Source organism: Sinohyriopsis cumingii, chromosome 16 (genome assembly GCF_028554795.1).
Source record: "Sinohyriopsis cumingii isolate HCF-2022 chromosome 16, ASM2855479v2, whole genome shotgun sequence".
Classification (NCBI taxonomy): domain Eukaryota; kingdom Metazoa; phylum Mollusca; class Bivalvia; order Unionida; family Unionidae; genus Sinohyriopsis; species Sinohyriopsis cumingii.
This window is the reverse complement of record NC_142976.1, coordinates 56,586,440-56,605,877: the sequence shown is the minus strand read 5'-3', so window position 1 is coordinate 56,605,877 and position 19,438 is coordinate 56,586,440. Positions and strand designations below refer to the sequence as shown.

The 19,438-nt window shown below is 36.2% G+C and overlaps 1 protein-coding gene across 5 annotated transcripts in view; it reads right to left on the bottom strand.

Moving 5' to 3' along the window:
• Positions 1 to 7,279: 7,279 nt before the first annotated feature.
• The window catches only part of LOC149780467 (uncharacterized), a 30,240-nt gene continuing 18,081 nt past the window's right edge, over positions 7,280 to 19,438 (bottom strand). For all 5 annotated transcript variants that reach the window (XM_089937411.1, XM_089937414.1, XM_089937413.1 and 2 more), the window contains 7 exons: positions 17,552 to 17,617; positions 16,423 to 16,479; positions 13,723 to 13,839; positions 11,579 to 11,719; positions 10,645 to 10,903; positions 9,712 to 9,954; positions 7,280 to 8,617 (listed from right to left, as the gene is read on the bottom strand). In XM_089937411.1, coding sequence (XP_089793537.1) covers positions 8,511 to 8,617; positions 9,712 to 9,954; positions 10,645 to 10,903; positions 11,579 to 11,719; positions 13,723 to 13,839; positions 16,423 to 16,479; positions 17,552 to 17,617 — 990 coding nt within the window. In that variant the 3' untranslated portion in view covers positions 7,280 to 8,510. The remainder of the gene's footprint in view (positions 8,618 to 9,711; positions 9,955 to 10,644; positions 10,904 to 11,578; positions 11,720 to 13,722; positions 13,840 to 16,422; positions 16,480 to 17,551; positions 17,618 to 19,438) is intronic.

Here is a 19,438-nt window from a genome sequence, read left to right as displayed (position 1 = left end):
GCACGTGGAGAGGTTTCTGTGCTGAAAAGGTCGTGGTTGAGTTGACCGTCTTAGTTACGGAATCAAGGTGCCCTTTGTGACTCCTAGATGCTTAGCATTTCTGCTGTCTGTTGCACTTGGACATGAACATTATAGCTGGCTGCTATGACTCTTCGTTTGCTACTGATAACTTGGCATTTGTGCATGTCATTGATGAAACCATGAAACAATAGTGGACTCATAACTACCTTTTGGAACTCCTGATGTAACCGGGGCAGATAAAGTACGACCTGTTCTGCACTTTCTCCTCGACAGCTTTTGATCCGCATTAACATCTATCCATCAACATCATACTGCTGTAGTAACTACAAGACGTCCTTGAAAAAACTTTGTCAGAATCTTTGCTGAAGCCAGACAGAATGGTGTATGTATGTTATTTGTTGTTCAGCCCAGATGCCAAGTTATGGGTAGCTATGATCATCTGGCTCTCACAAGACATCTTCTTTCCAAAACACAACTAACTATTAGACATTATTTTGTTGCGATATAGAGGCTTCATTAGGTGCTATGACTTATATGTTCCTTTGACTATACATATTGATGTTAGTGATACTAATCTGTTACATGGTGTCTTACTTTTATCTTGAAGAGATGAGTGATGAAGACCCATTTCCGGTTTCCTACTAATCGTGTATGATCACAAGAGGCATTGAAAATGAGCACGAGGGTAGGTATGATTTGGGATGCTATCTCCTAATAAAATCTGGACCCGCACGAGATTTGAGTCCATGAAGAAACTTCAGTAGGCTTTTCAATTAGTAAAGATAGCGCAGTACGGATCTTACTGGGCCCAAAATGGGACATGTTTGTGATGTCTTTATGTGTGAATACTGAAGAGCATTGATCATTCTGAATTTGTTTTCTTCTTAGCAGTGGAGTGAATGATCATGTCATGTTTCTTGAAAAATGTGACGCCTAATCCATAATCTTTCTCTTTACAAAGGTGTGACGCCTAATCCATGATTATCTTTCTCGTCATAAAGATGTGACGCTTAATCCATAATCTATCTTTCCCTTCACAAAGGTGTGACGCCTAATCCATGATTATCTTTCTCTTCATAAAGATGTGACGCTTAATCCATAATGTATCTTTCCCTTCACAAAGGTGTGACGCCTGACCCATAATCTATCTTTCCCTTCACAAAGGTGTGACGGCTGACCCGTAATCTATCTTTCTTGGCACAAGGTGTAGAGCCTCTTGTTACTGGAGTCTACATCACTGACCATGCTCCTGGCATGATCATTTTAGGTAAAAGGACTTGCCGCCTGGCTTTTCTTTTGAAAACTGTTCATTTCCGTCCCAGCCTTTACTTTGCTCCTGGATGTCTATCCTTCCTGTATTTCTGTGCTTTCTTTTAGAGCGTCTACGCATTCGTTTATTCCCAAAAGGTAGGCTGAATCAAGAAGAGGTCAACTTGGGCAGGACATGCGTTGTGAACCTGAATGCATTACTGTTTCAAGGTCTTACTGGTGGATTCCACCGGGGGTGGAGATATCATGGTCAGAAGTGAAGATGGATGAGAATTCTGTGAGTTCTCTTTGAATGTCTGTGATATTTGCCTCTTTTACAGGTATTTAAATCGCCAAGTTTATTCCTGTCTACTCGGTTTCACGTTTGTATCAATCAATAATACATCACGATTAATCGTTGAAAGCTAAATATAAGTTTTGCTGATTTTTGTTTAAAAACAAATAATATTCAGCGTTGGTAGTAAAATAAATTTAAAAGGTGTAATAATTATTTAAATTAAAAGAACTTCAAAGGTAACAAAATATTTTCATGTTGTGTAGCATGAGTCAACTCAAATGAGTAATGAGCTTCACCTGTTTTTACTGGAGAGAAAAAGGACGGAAATATTTGGGACTAACTCCATCCCGTCCCACCTGCCTTAAATAACGAATGTAATTTTCATTTGATTTCTCTATCACACTTTAGGGGGCCGAGTTTGTGTCATGACCAGAAAGGTCTGATCATATGACTCGTCTTCCCTGGTGTAAATGTAGACAAAGGAGTTTACACTACTTGCCTCGGCACGATATAACCTTGCAAGTGTTGATGTCATAAAGCACGAACCAAAATCAAATTCAAACCAACCATCTCGCATTTTGGGTGATTTCCCTTGACAGTTGTATCGTTTACTTTGACCGATTGTTCAGTGAATGCTCAAGGAATCGTTTGTCATATCGTTGATCAAAAGCATGCTTAGCAGCGTTACTTCTAAGGGGGTTCACCTCGACAAGTTGATAGCGATCTAATGGTAAGAAAGGCTATAGATTCGAAGACCAAATCGAATGGAATGGTACACCACAGCTGGTAGCAATCAGTCCTACAGCTGCTAGAAAATGTAAACCCCCTTCTATCCATCAAATATTCCGTACACTAAATGTATAGATTTGCTTTTTGTACAGAAGAAAGCATATGTTCTGAATCTGACATGAGCTACTGCCAAGCAAAAGAGACAAGAGTCCGATTCACAAAATTATTTGATATAGCAGTGAAAGGTACTTATTTCCCATAAAGTGCACTGATATATGTTCGCCAATCTTGCGAAACGGTGTTCACACAGATATTTGTATATGTAATATTGAAGAGACTGTTGTGCATCCAACTTTTGTCCTACTGTGTTTTCAAATTTTATGGAATGTTGATTGGCTGCTGCTTAAAAATGGATGTGTTCTTGTTGGATGACCACTTTTTTCCGACTGCAGATTTGTGGAGGATATCGTCGAGGACACGCGTTGGTATATTTCAAACCAATTAATGTTTAAAGTAATATTATTTCGCAATAGATGTAAATGTAATTGATTTGGTGTTTTTTTTCAAAAGCCAGCATGACAAGTCTTGAAAATTTAGTTGCGTTTAGAAGTTTCCAACCCCTTTAAATCAGTAAAAGAATTTTTTCGCTATAAAGATAATTTTTCACCGGAGAAGATGTAAATTGTATCGATCGAACTCGATTTAAACATGGTGGTTGCCTGTTTGTGGGAATCGATCGTTATAATAGATGTAAATTGTATTGATCGAACTCGATTTAAATATGGTGGTTGCCTGTTTGCGGGAATCGATCGTTATAATAGATCGGATTTGTATAGCTTTTATATTATTGTTTCTTTATTTTGACAACTTTTTAAGTTTCAAACGCTGAGAATCGTTAACTGGGCAAGCTGATATTGACGCTACACATTTTCGTCTACCCAAAAATGCATATCATCATATTCTTGCAACCTATTTCTAAACTTTGTTTATTGTTATGGCGTTAAGTGGTTATTTCTAGGCGAAAACAATACATCATGAAACAAACCACTAATCCTGGAAAAGCAGCAAATAACTCTTTAAATGCCAGCCACAGAAATCGAACTTGGGGCCGTTTAGGTGCATATCAGGCGTTTCACTAATGCACTATCCAGGTTTCTATAATGTCATGAAAACATTGTGTCCCTAAAATCTCAGATTTTTCAAGGCGGCTTGGTGACAATAAATACAAAAAATGGTTACATGTTTTTCATTAAGGTCTTTTAGTGCTAAATATACATTCTTTTGCTGGGATTATGTAACTCTCTTCCTTGAAAAAACATGATGAGGCATCCAGTAAAAAAATACATGTACTCATTATGTGAATTGTTGTGACATTATTAAAACTATAGCAAAAATTATGTAAAAAAAATAGTTTTTATACACATTTTGTTAAAAAATAAAATTTTGCACAAATTGACTAAAAGTTGTAGTTTTTAGTATTTTAGTACAAATTGTATCTGATTAATTAATCTACATTATAAAACTAAAACTAAAATAGAAATCGATGTTAATTTGAGAAATACAACTTCCGACTAGTCAAAAGCAAAAGCAACCTGGTTTATCGATGAAGTAAATAGAGGATATGCGGTCAAGCAAACTACATCAGATTAAAACACTATGATCAAACTAGTGAGAGTTACATCCCCTTGTACAAATAGTATTTTGTGCGAGTATGTCAACTGTACAGCATTTTGGTGTCAATGGCAACAGGGGAAGCAATGATAAACAACTCCACATTTATACCCTGTTTACCTTGGAAAGACCTAATGTGAGAAAATGGGTTGTAAGTGCGCTAATTTCCTCCGTATGTATGCAAATTAGTTGGGGTCAAAGATCATGTGTTTACTTTCCCACTTTTGACGTAAAAGACATACAATAAGTAATTCACGTACTGAAAGCAGGCTAATGGGTAGCAAAAATCATTATCAATATTTCTAATTAATATTATCCTTAATTCATGTTTTAAATCTTCATCGCACGTTGGATTAAATAACGAAAATATCTTAAATGAATTGACACTTTGTCTGTAAGAAGGTCTGCGTGAGCTTATTTGAAACTAATGGCGTGTGACTGAAATGGGTTCTCTCCATGTTGATGTCAGGTACGTGCAGCCATTTCTTCTCATGTCCTGCGAACCATCCCACTGTATTCGTGTTGATGACATCATGAGATTGACAGAGGCCGTGCTAGGTGAGCATGGGGATTTGGTCCTGAAACTGGCGACAATTCGTCCGATCTTTTCGTCAGAGACGTGATTGGCGCCATGTATGAGAAATGGAGCCGATCCGGATCAAAAGAGGAAACATCTGGCCATAGAACACAATTAATTTTACTATATGTTCTCTACATTTGTTTCTCAGTACTGTCCTTTCCACCGTGTGACAATCAATACAAATCATATGTTAATCTAAAATACCTCCAAAGATGACTTCACGGTGAAGTTCTTGTCAAAGGTTGACCTGCTCTCTTTTGAGATGCTGGACTCTCAACAGAGCAGCATGTAAACAGGACAGAGATTTCACTTCCGGATCATCACCAAGGCCTTATTACTCACTGTGCACTCTCGCCGAAATACACACGGACAACCACACCCTGAGCTCATATTCTCAAGAATAAACAATTACCTTTAAATCCCTACCAAACATGCATAAATAAAACTCTTCTATCACCACCAAAATGAGAGGAAAAAATGTTCTAAACATAGACTAGAACTACATTTGTGGGTACTGAACTGGAAGTACTAATTGTGACCCGATTCCATCTGCCAGACGAAAGGTTTTGAATACATAAATGATCGTGAGAGAGTTCAGCTTAGGGTTAGCTTGCATGGCTATTGTTAATACTACTACTAATAATAATTCTAATTTGTTACGCAATTCTACATGTAATTCTTACAATAGTTTTCTGAGGACATTGTTCATTAGGTTTGTGTGTGTGTGTGTGTGTGTGTGTGTGTGTGTTGGATTTTTAACGTAACTTTAAAAACAATTTCAGTCATATCGCTACGATGTCTGCAGTGTGGCAGTTTATAGTGATGTCTAGCACTGGGGCATCATGCCGCAGACATGTAGCATGATGTCCTACCCAGTCACATTATCCTGAAACCAGTCCTAACACTAACCTCATAATGCTGAGCGCCAAGCGAGGTGGCTGTTAGTACCATTTTTTGTAAGTCTTTGGTATGACTCAGCCGGGGATTGAATCCACGACCTCCCGCATCCGAGGCGGACGTTTTAACCACTAGGCCACCGGAGCGGTCCTTAGGTTTAAAGAAACACTACCTGATCGATGCCGACGACACCAATTTCATCAGCTCATGAACTGAGATACTGAGAAAGACAGTATGAAGCTAAACGAATTATAATCTTTGAATGTGATTCTCTTATGAACAAAATAAATATATTAATGTTTTGATGAAGTAGTTTGTTTCATGTTTATATATACATATAAGGATATATGTGTGTGTGTGTGTGTATATATATGTATGTATGTATGTATGTATGTATGTATGTATGTATGTATGTATGTATGTATGGATGGATGGATGGATGGATGGATGGATGTATGTATGTATGTATATATGTATGTATGTATGTATGTATGTATGTATGTATGTATGTATGTATGTATGTATGTATGTATGTATGTATGTAAAGATAAATATGCAATTACAAACACAAATATCTAAATTTCTAGTTAGTCTTACATATAAACGGAGGAGATGGTGATTATAAACAAACGAAGAAATTAAATTTACGATAATTACCGAAAACATTTCCCTCTCTATAAAGTAGTAACCGAACCGGAGAGATGAGGTGTATTGAGTCTTATAGGTCAAATAATTAATAAATTCATTACTTTTATGTTGCTTAGAATAAAATAATACAACTTGCTGTCTATGAAGTTGATCATTCCATCGTGGGCTTGCAATTTTTTTTTTACATAAACACAGTGCAGACATATCTCAGTCGACTTACCATGTTCGAGTGTAAAATAAGTCTATGAACAACATTTTTTATGTCAATGATAATGATGTTAGGCGGACATTAAATTTGATGACGTTATTCAGGGAACTCAACGGGTTTAGTTGGCGAAGAGTTAATAGCCCTCGAAGTGACTGCAACTGCTCAAGTTCGTTTCTATGCACGGTTATGTCCCCTATTGATCACCGGATACCGCGCCGCAAAAATGGCAGTTAGTTGTCGCTTCATTCGGAACAAACTTGGCTATTTCTACCCGAAAAGGGAATGTGCCTCCTATGTATTTCGACCCAGCAATTTGCAGAAAAATCAAGCATTTTGATCACCTGAAATTTCTCTGCAAAAAAGGAAAAGAAACCCAGTCTATTCGTACCATCTAGGTTATATCTACGATTGGATTGACTGCATGATTAACCGATAGATTACGAATTAACAAATAGTTCCGTCATTTGTAACTTCTCGGTTAATCCATATTTCGTAGATTGCAAAGTGGTCCGAATGGCAGCTATCGACATTCATTTAAGGTATGATCCGTCGGATTGACCTCGGAGTTGCGAATGTTGTCGCTCGAATGCACTTTATGCTTGGTTGGGAATCAAGGGCCATATATATATCACATAATACGACAAAATTTGTGCTTTAATTCAATTTTATGCTAACTTAAATCGATCAGCATATTTTATTCATATCTTCGCCACTTTTGAAAATCATTTTTCCTTTTATGTAAAAAGAGACGAGGTATCCCGTATAAGGTCAGAAAAACAAATTATCTTCTTTGACGTCAGTCTCGATTTAAATTCATTTTAGCATGAAAATAAAAAATCCCATATTTGATTTTGATCTTTTAATGAATCTTGTCTTGAATTGTGCTAAATGGTAGTGGCTTGTGCTGAACTCAATTATTTACTTTGGTGTTGGAATTTAGCCGACTGGTAATTATGAATTATATCACAACAAAGCCAAATAAAGTATATACTTTATTAAACATTATTAAATATAATATTATACCAAGTAAACAATAAACTATATATAATAACTTTATGTAAAAAATACTTGTGAAAATAATATTACATCACAGATCAATGCCAACTATTTTTTTTAAACTGTAAAGATCTTACATCATACATGAATAATTATTAGAGTGATACATAATTTTACGGTTTTATTAAGCTATAAAGTCATGTGTGTATGTGCCTTTTGTAATGCACAATGAAGAATGATAAACGAATATCTTTCTCTTTCGATATCATTAATTTACTTTCCGTTTGTAGAGGCATGCGCACACGAAACACACCAACTTTGAATATACAGGAAAAAGTACTATTTTTAAAAAAGGAGAGTTAAAGTGTTGTTATACTTTTAGGTGTTGTCATGTCATCAAATCCATTAAAATACTTTACACTCAGAAATGTATTCTTGTTATATATGTTTTACATGCGTTTTTTTTTAAATTCAAAATGTTTTTGGTGCATAGTTAAATGATTTTACTATGTGCTTGTACCTTAACCGTTCTACCACTGACATATATAGACCTTCCAAAAGAGATACATAAAATAAAAATTATAAATAAAAAAGGCATGAGAAAAGAGACCTGCCAGTGAGAATTGTATATAACTGCATATGAAAGCATAGAAAACAAAACGAATAACATTTTGCAGCTGAAAACATGTTGAGATCAAATACAACCAGTCTAATAGTAGAGAAATCTTCAGATCGAAAAGAAATGGCAATTTCCAATTTGCTGCAAATACTCGGATAAATTGTCCTAAAATTTGACTTTTCTTCTTAGATACTCCTATTCATCTGTGTGGAGTACATGACGTGTCCCCTACTAAAGAATCGACTACACAGTTCTAGGTCATGTCTCTCAGCCATTTTGTAGTTGCTCTTTGTTCAAAATTGTCTCCGAGGGGGAAAATAAGACAAAACATCCATCACCATGTCTAAATGGAGATATTGTCATTGATACCATCTAGTTTGAATTTCTTGTAGTTTTTCTTCTTTCTGAATCATCGAAGGAAATGTGGAAGAAAGGCATAACACAGATGAGATCAGCGGTTACATTTCCATGTTCAAAAGGACAGTTGAGAGTAAATCAAAACGAGGCACTGGTTCTACAATCTTAACAAAACAGTTTAAGATTTTCATTTGCATACAGTCATATGACATTGATCATATCACGTGGGCTGACGACTTCATTGGCCGTATGGATCTGAGCAGTATAATTCTGTCAGTGTGAAGAGAACTGTTGTCTCGTTGCCTAGGTAATGAGTCAAACTTTGCTTGTTTTGCACAAACGCATCTGAAATGAGAAATAAATTGTCTTTGTAAAAGTTAGCGTGTAAAACATTCGGTTATTTTATTATTATTATTATTATTATTATTATTACTACTACTACTACGACGTGTGTGTGTGTGTGTGTGTGTGTGTGTGTGTGTTTGTGTGTGCGTGTGTGTGCTGTCTTTTTGACAGAAATGAGTTATAATGCTCAAAGCCTGACAATGTCCTTTGGTTCTATTAAACTTTATAATTTGGTCTGGCAGGGGCACGTGTCGCACAATATCTCGAAAAAAGTGATAAATGTTAAATTATCAGGCGACTCCAAACATTCTTTTGTACTGCTGGGGTGTTTTGAGGGTGGGGGTTGGGGTGGGAGATGTTTGTTTCAACTATCTTGATCCACTATACAACTTATTGTTTACAGCGCAGTGAATCATTTACAATGATCGTGCAAGTGGTTGGTTTAATACCAGATTCGTCAACTTTAAATTAAGAACAAAATTAGAATTTCATGACACAAAACGATTCGTAATCCAAATTAAGACTGGATATATCTTAGGTGTTGGCTGTAAAAAGTGCCTCAGGTTCCATCTGCCTGCATCCTTATCAGTTTAAAAAATGCAATATCTTGAAATTATTCATGCTCTAATGGATACTTGAACCAGGTAAGAATTAAATTATAGATCCATAAATTCGGGTCAATATATACATTTAGCGGGATATAGATAACTGTTATAAATTATTCGAAACGATGCTCCGATTTTGCCATTAAAAATCGCAACAATGACGTTTTACTCAAGTCTGCTATCTTGTTATAACCTTTATGGGTCTTTTCTCTACCTGTTTTAGCATGATATAATACGATCCTTTATAGGTCTTTCCACTACCTGTTTGGGTATGACATTATGTGATCCCTTATGGGTCTTTCCACTACCTGTTTAGGTATGATAGTATGTGATCCCTTATAAACATGAACAAAGAGAACGTTCATATATCCTAAAATTATTAATTTCTAACAATTTTCTTGCCTCAATCGCGTGCGTTCGTGTGCGCGAGAAAGTCAGAGACAGAGACCGTCAAACACAAACAAGAAGAAAGGAGGAAGAAAGACTCACCTTTCTTGTATAGGTCGAGAACCTTACTGGAAGTTGGAAACCTGCTAACGAGAATCCTACTTTTCGGAGACATCCAATCCCCCCTGAGGATCCTGATTCCTCCCTCGGTAGACACAAGATAAGGCTGGCACTCTCCTGGAAGCTCCCTTTCAATGATCAGTCTGCTATCTGCCTCAATCTTTGTTACCACGGGGTCTTTTGAGGGATTTGGATATTCCGTCAAGAGGAACGTTGGAAACCCAGCTGGAAACATCCAAGGAGAGTTTTAATATCCATTTAACTTACCCAACTTTTTCAACCTTTTTTATCATGGTTGCCATAATATTTGTGCATTCTCAAGTATTACTTTCATGACGTAACACAAATACATGAGCGCGCGCACACACACATATATAAACATTTCTTGATAATATGGACTCATTTTCACGCATGCCTAATTATGGCTGTTAATTTATGTAATTTAGAAAACAAAATTTCCTTACTGTTAAATATTGAGCTTACTTTGACTACAGTATGTACACTAAGAAGGGAAAGAAGTCTTGAAGCATCAATCTCCTTTTAAACAATTGCTTAACTTTTAGATGAACATAAATACTAAAATTGATATAACGAAATCAAAAGGTTGGTTTTCTTAGCCATTCGAAGTGTGTACCATTTCAAACGGATTATACTTATTAAACTGGAGATTTGATTTGAGCGTAAAGCGTATTATGGTTATGCATGGAGTCTTACTGTAGAATGCCATCGTTAATTCTACGGTCTTCTGACATCACGAATATATTTCTATATAAGTATCTCAGACAGTTTCGATAATAAGCAGATGAAGATAGATTTATCTGTGTGAAGAATTATACCATCTGCTCGAACTCTTCTGAAAATTAGTTAATTTACAAGATTTTGTCATGTAAACCATTTTTTTCCTTTCAAACTCACCATCGATATCTGGTTCCCTGAGAGGAACATAGAAGGCCTGGTATCCGTCAGGTCTCGGGAAATCTCGTTGGAAGAAGGGATTACCGTGACTGGCGTTCATTAAATTCAGGGCGTCCTCGTATGATGCAAACCAAAAGACGAGCATGGCCTTATTCGTGTCCGTAACCGGCTCCTCTCGTCTAGTTTGGTATCCAGGGTCCCGATGAGATTTGTATTTTGACGTGTCCCAGGCGGGGCCATTGTTCTTCAGAATTCTAATCTGAAAAGGACATAATATTTCCATGTTTTCCTTTTCAATAGATGCTCATAAAGATGAAGTAGTATGCCCTGTGTTGATGAAAGGGCTGATGAATGTGTTAATAAGTGGTGTCTTTGTTGGCTGATTTAGTATTCTCGTGAAAATAAGTAATAAATGCCACTTTAGAAAAACTTTAACATACTTCGTCAGCAGACGAACCCTCTGAATGCTAATTGTTTCTTTTAACATGGTGGGTCAACAGACGAACCCTCCGAATGCGATTTCTTTCCTTTAATACATTATATGTATCAAAAGACGCATTTTGTTGCTCTTTTCACGCTCATAAGAATAGTCGTTCATCTAATACCTTTTTTTTAAATTAATCACCACGAATTCATTTCTGATAACCCATAAAAGACCACCATCCCCTTTCTTGCTAGGAATAATCTCAAAGTACTTGATAACTGCACAGTTTTACTTACACTTAAATTGAGCTCCATGTAAAAAACAAAACAATAACAGATAATTGTTGAGGCTTGCAATTGCCAATACACGCAAGCAATTATAATGTTAAATGTTAAAAACGAAATATATGAAGACCCAATATCCATCTTTCGAGTATGCAAATTACTTAAATGCTCCACAAAACACTTCATAATTCAAAGATTTAAAAATATCTCCTCCCCAAAATCTTACATCGTTTTTCCTTGCTATTCCCACAACCTTCCCATTGTGTGACGTAAGCATTCCCTTCAGCCGAGTGACCGCCACGCAAACTTCCATGAAGTCACTATCACTGAAACGCAAGAAAACATAACCGCCGCAGTTTCTGGGGTTCTGAAATAGAGGAAGTTATTCATGTAAACATGATATACACAACTTTGCTCGTGTTATGGCACAATTGATTTTGTTTGGGTTCCACGTACCATTTCCTAACATCACAAGACAACGTAAATACCAACTGGGATAAATCGTCCATGAGATAAATCATACCGATGCAAGTTGAGAATCGGGATGGTTAGAGGCAAATCAAAGAGTCTACTTAAGTTGGGGCATTTTTATTTGAGAACTGATTCCATGATGTTAACATTGGTTGAAAACGATCTCTTATTCAAACATGTTTAAAAAATGTGTATAAGTAGTATGTCCTGATTGCTGATTATTATCAATATTAACACATATTACCAGAGACGGATGGGTGTGGTGGGATGGAGACGATGGCCATACCCAACCTCCCGCCAAATTTTATTTTAAACAACTAAAACGTTGCAAATAGTCGGTTTTCTTTACAGTTAGAAGGTTAAAAGTTTGCCCTGGAAACACTTAAAATGCATTAGCTAATATTGGCTTCTCCCAATGGACCCCATTATGGTTCCATATAGATTCATTGCCTACTTGTTTATGCTCATCCTAAAAAGTAGTCCTGGATTCGCCCCCTGATTATAACAAAACATTCTAGTATTTCACACGCGTATATTATACTGCTCCCAAGATATATCAAATAATATCTAGTCACTTTTCATATACTCATGGATGCCAGTTTGATTATACATGAGTGTGCCTCAGTTATTTTGTTACTTGCAGCGGAAATGTGCACTCATGCAGCACGTCCCATGACAGGCTTTAGTATGTCTGACGTCACAAAATTGCACGCATCAAACCCTTTAATACCTGCCAGATAACGTAACAATTTGTTACATCTAGGCAAGATGCAAAAACATCTTGGCAGGTTTTCAAATAAAAACCTGCGGTCGATTTTTCTGGGGTTTTTCTTGGTTGTACATTACTCCTAATAACACTATATGTGCACCTTACAATTAGCGAACAGAGTAGACCCAGATCTACTGTGAACAATGCGTCCGCGGATCAGAGTGTTTGTTTGTTCTACTTGCGTAGTCAAGCAAAAATCCAAGACATGATCGTTTAACATTTTTTTTAGGGAAAAAATAGACCATCTGCCGGCACATTTTTTAAGGTCAGATCAGAGTTATATGCCTTGATAAAGTCGGTAGATTTAAGTCCCTTAACTTAGTAGTGTATAAGGAGCTGAATGATCAATTGTATGTGCATAAGTATTGTCCAAATCACAATTAAAATAAAATCCCCTTACGACATGGTCACAGATAAACTTCTCGGATTTACAGCAAACGTAATACTGCAACAACAAATACTACTACTACTACTACTACTACTAATAGTTGCAAAAACAACTATAATCATAATAACAACGACAACCATAATAATAATGATGATGATGATGAGTATGACGATGAAGATGATCATAACGACAACGACATAGACGATGAAAATAGTGGAAAATACTAGTAAAATAAGCAAAGTTACACAGGAAGCTGTCACAAAATCTGTTAATAATAAATAAATAAATAAATAAATAAATAGTCTTCTTTTAATGAGGACAAAGCATTGGTCCTAAAGGACCCATCTGCCACATGATTCCTAATGTATTACAGGTTAAATTATAATAAAGTAATTATCATTTATGTGTGCTAACGCGCGCGCGCACAAACACACACATACACACACTATATTAAGTGGTCAACAGGTGCATAAATTAAAATTAACATGTATAATACACAGGTATACACATTTCATTTCAATATAGACATTTCTTAGGATCAGTTAGGGAAAATGTGGATTAAAACAACACTTTGAGATAAATCATAAAAGCAAGAATTGAAGAGGTATAAACGTATAAAAAAAAAATTACAATGATAACATCGTGGAGATTTGGGGTGTTAATGTATGGAAAAGTAAATGTGAATGATGAAAGAAACGATGGAGCTAAATTCACAGACTATATTACGTCACAAGGAACAAACCTTGGAAAAATGATAATGGTTGACGTAAGTGGTCGGTTTTAGTTTTGCCTTCTCGTCAAGCGGTAGATCTTCAGTCAGAACTGTGCTTGGCGCAGGAGAAAAATCTCTTCTGGGAGGCTGAAATGGTATATCGTGCTGACCCCAGTCTAACAGTGATTTGTGTGGATAAAATCTTTTCGTAACCATGTGCATTGGAACGACGTAGTGCAGCTTTGGATATGGTTTTAGTCAATTATTGAAAACTCAAACTGTCACTATTACATACATTTTCTTCCTTGAGAAGAAATACACATTTTGTGAAAATAAGGAAGCCCCCCCCCCCAACCCCTCAACCCATCCCAAATCAAAACAAAACAAAATAAAACAAACAACAACAACAACAAAAATCCACAAAAAAACACAAAAAGTCTTTGTTTCAAGTTACCACACAAAACTGCAAAATAAATGGAATATTGTTGAATAATGAACACTTGCGGTGTTCATTTAAAAGCAAAAACAGTCATATTAAATTCCTTGAATCTTGGAATGATAAAAAACGTATTATTATCTTCACACACTTACAACAATACATATTAGGTCATCTTTAAATCAATTTTTTATTCTACTGAAATGCTTTCAACTAAATATTTCGACAGATTAATGACCACTTCAACTTTTCAGCTAGATATAGATAGTTATGCTTATTTACCATTAAAGTGCTTCCTTGATTTGTTAAGACTGATTTTGATCAAAACATTCGGTGATCTAAGGTTTAGACAAAAGACATGTATATTTGGGTTAGTCAAAAATAACAAGATAATCCACCACTGCAGAAGAACGCAAAGTAGGGGGTGATAACTCCAATGACCCAATGAATAAACACAGACAACAAGAATAGTAACTGAATAAAATGCAAACTGGAAGAAGAAAACACTACAAGTCAAATCTTTATTCAGTATTTTGGTGGAGGATAATTTTGTAATAACTGTAAAGCGAAATTTACCATTTATAACTATACTTTAAGAAGATTATATGTCATTAACATGGTTCACTCCCTTAGACGGGGTCCCAGGTGGCCGAGCGGTCTAAGGCGCTTGCCTTTAAAGATCTCTTACACATCTAAAATCTGTCCGCGTGTGTTTGAGTCTTGGCTCGACCAGCGTGAGTATGTGAGAAAGCTTGCCTGTATATTCCTGTGGTTCGGTGGATTTTGCCGTTGGTCTTCCCATGTTCTTCCTACACCAAATATACTGTCCGCAATGTATAGCCTATCATGTGCTGAAAAATGGCGTTAAAACCTGCAAAGTCAAGCCACACAATAAGACATTAGTTTGTGTACCAACGTATCACGTGTTCTTGTGCAAGCTTCTCAAACACTTGTCTTTGCCCATACTCGTGTTCCCCTCTCCTCAATAACACAGACAAGAAACTCAGATTTTGACCCTTCACCAATTTTAAGCTAATTTTCTAAAGCAAATATTGGTGCTTTCGGTTCACTCAAAACCGGAAATCACTGACATCAAAATATTTGTGATATATCCTTGAAGAATCTCTTATTTCAAGTTTCTCATAGCATTTGTTTCTGCATGAAATCAGAAGACTGTCATCCACTTCCGGCATGTCACGCAGACAAATGATACCGTCAATTCTGATTGAAAATCGATTGCAAAGGTCTGGTACAAATGTATTTGAGTGCATAGTTAACATTATCTACCACGTGGATCCCGGATGACAGAGTGGTCTAAAGCGCTCGCTTTTACCGATCATTGCCATCTCACACCTGTCCACGTGGGTTCAAGTCTCGGGCTTGGCCAACGAGGGTATGTGAGAAATCTGCCTGTACCTTCCCATGGGTTGGTGATTCTTACCGGGGTTTTCCTGGTTATTCCTCTACCAATTATACTGGCCGCTATGCATAGCCTATCTTTCGCTCCGAAATGATGTTAAACCCAAAAACAACAACAACAATGTCAGCCAATCAGAAATGAACGTGGTACTGTATAGCGAGCATTTTGCTGATCTGCCGTTAAACTCATTACAAACTTTGTTACATACCGGAACCGGATGGTAATCTTTTTGAATTTTAATTTTCTATTTTGAGTTCTTTGTATGTTTGCACATTTTGTATTTTGTATTCCTGCACAAAGACATATGTCTGAGGAGAGAAGACGTGATGTTATAAAGATGCTTGTTATATCCTTGACAGTTTACGTAATACTTATGTTTCTAAAGTTCTATTAAAAGCCAAAAGTACAAATTCTAATCCAATGTCAATATGGCATGAATCAGAATGACGTCACATTAATACATATAAATCTGTTAGTCTTTTAACTAGGAAAAACTTAAAAATTGTAAACGACCAAAATGGGTGGCGAGGTGGACATGACTTGCTGTCTCGTGAAAACTTTCTAGTACATATTTAGGACCGAAAGTACTGTGTGCTGAAAATTACAGGATGTTAGTTGCGCGATGCATGCCGGGATAACTGTCATGCGTTTTAATTCTAGTGGGGATGAATATCAATCCGTTTCGTACATTATGGAATGGTGTTTAACAAGTGTGAGACGCGTATTGTTTTCCCCGACAAAATGGAAGATTATCTAGTTAAAAAGGAAAAAGGAACACATGAAGAATTAAAATGGAACACATGCAGAATTAGTTAGCAGATAGTTAGTGCATGACACGTGATAAGAATTCCATCACCACGCATGTACAGTAAACCTGATACGATGTGTCATATGTTGTTGGATGATGGCCGTCCTTGAGTCTAGTTGGAGACTGAAATTCAGGACAAGCAAAGCACAACATTTTGATACATATTGGAGTGCTGTATTATATATATGACATACAAAATACAACATCTGACTTTATAAATACAGCATTTTGAGCATCTGACTTTAAAAATATAGCATTTTGAGAATCTGATTCTATAAATACAGCATTTCGAGCATATGACTTTATAAATACAGCATTTTGAGCATCTGACTTTATTCAATGTATCTGACTTTGTTTAAAATATTTCTAATAGACTCAGAGAATAAGATAACTGAGTATGGTTTTAAAATATCTGTTCCTGAGACAAGTCCCACTCTTTTTCGTCAGGTGGGAAAAATATTTAGCGCGAAAATTAAATTTTTGTCAAGTTTAAGGGTGCAAGAAACCAATCTGTATGTAACGAACGCAGTATTTTAAAGTATACGTCACTGTAGCAGGCTCCTTTACTGGTCTTAAATGTAATAATAATTGTTGTTCTAACATTTAATGCCATATTGGTGTTACCAGTCTGTTTATTCCTGATTTTTGTGCAATCTGCATCTGAGTTGTCATCATAAAAATTCCAGACCAAAATTATTGATCTCTAAGGTCGTATACTATGGCTAACTGGCCCTAAACTGGGTTAGAATAAAGCGGATGTTGGGTATAATCTACCAAGAAGGCGGAGAGGCCATTCTTTTTTGTCCAATACACGGCGCTGTCATTGTGACATCACAGCGCGCGAAATTATCCAGTTTAGACTGGATCACACATCTTCAAAAAATGTCGACATAATTTCACGCCAAATTTATCGCATGTTCATGTTGGGGCGTTTATATAATGCTCTTCCAAGGCTTGATGATCAACCATGAGCCAAATAAAGGGAAAAATCTTCACTGACTTGTATTTTATGAGATCCTGATAATGAAGTCGACCTGACAGAAATTTATACAAAACTTAACAAACGACACCTAAGTTCGACGGAACTTAACACGAAATAAGCTGTTGAAATTAATGGCGGCTTAAAAATCAACTTCAATATGGCTAATTTTAAAATTTAGCACACTAATAAACGAGACAGACAAAAAACACATACGATATCTCGACCTCGAGCAGCTTGTGGTTCATTGCGCAGATCTTCACCAAAGTATCTATCTAAGGGCTGCAAACACAACAGAGATTGTATATACCATGACACCGGTACAATCTAATTATATAATGATACCGGTACAATCTAATGCGTATTCAGTAACCAACAACAGCATTTGTGTTAGTCTCCATTTTTAGTTAAAGCTATGTGTTGTATTTTGTCATTGAAGTCGAAATTATGTTATTGCAAAAAAATAGCACTAATTAAGTGCAAATTATTTCTCAGAAGAGCAATTCATTGTTGTTATTATTATTATTATTACGACCAGAGTCATCTATAGGAAAATGTGTTGGGCAAATTTTAAGTAATTTTGCGTGTTTTATTTCTTCATTTCTTTATCCTGACTAAGATAATTGTCAGTGGTTATGACGAATCACAATCAAATACGCTTTCAAAACTGACAGAGCAGGCAATACGATACTGAAGTAACATGCTTTGAAATTAAGTCAATGGAACACAAAACAATAGGCCTTTAACTTTGAAGGTTTCTTTCCACATTAGCTGTTTATGACATTTTCTCTCCCCTCGTGCATTCATTCAAAAACGGTTGACGTTCTGTGTGATATTTTGTCCATTTAAAGTGTAGTGTTCAGAAAGAACTCATTATCCACCCATGGTGTGTTGGTTTATTTTTATTGACGGTGTGGATTCTTTTAACCAATCACTTTCTTCTGTTGTAAACATTTTGTAGTGTTCGGTACGACCGCTGAAATGTGTCATCAAGATTATGTCGTAACTGGAAACAACCATTCAAACACACACACACACAAACACACACACACACACATCTTTAGAACTGAAGTTCACATCTGACAGGTTATGAAATTTTAAAATCGATTATACTCAGCGCATAAACGGTCTACATATAGTAATAAAAATAAAAATAAATCTAAAATAAATAACAGCCCTATATGGCAACCATTGTTTACCATCAGTGTCGGGGCCACCGGTGGACGAGTGGTATAAAGCGTCCACCATCACCGATCACTGCCATGTCGTCTCTGTCAGCGTGGGTTCGAGTCTAGGGCTCGGGTATGTGAGAAAGCAAGCCAGAAGCTTCCAGGTGGCTACGCTAACCGCAATGTAAAGCCTATCTTGCGCTCAGAAATGGCGTTAAACCCAAAACAACAGCAAAAACAACAACCAATAGTGTCAAAGCAGAAAAGAAGGGAGCATACATACATAAGTAGTTCCACCCTGGTGTTATGAACTAAGAAGGTGTACTTAGCCAATCTAAATGCTTGATACAAAAGGCTTGGCAAAAGTCGTAATTATCCTCCAGCATTTAATACAGATGTAAAAGAGGATACAAGTGCATACTTGAATACATGTTCTATTGTCATTACTGAAATTTGCCAATCAGAATCTGTCACTTTCAATAATCTGAACATTTCAAAAATGTGCTGGTTATTGTTTGTAGACAATTTCATTTTGCTGACGAAAAGAAAAGTCTTTTTTGCAATAGTGTGTTTATCTTAAAACGTATTTTTTAAACAAAATACGGTTCATACTTTTGTTGTTAGGATGATAAATACGTGCTTTGTGTATATTAACGCTAATAAATGTTTTTACCGGTGTAAAGTGACGCTTTTATTTCGTTTTTCCTAGAGTTATATTAAAAGATAACCTTCCAGCCCAGAGTTTATGTGTACCCACCCTTACGTATGCATAAGATATTTATTATTTGGTGGTATTTTGATCTGAAATGCCCTCTTGAAGAAAGCGATTATTCTGCGCCGTTATTTGTTCAAGTTGATCTCTTAGAGTTAAAGTAAATTCCTGGTCTGCTACCAGTATTACCTGTCCACGGATTAATATTTATCTATCGAAATA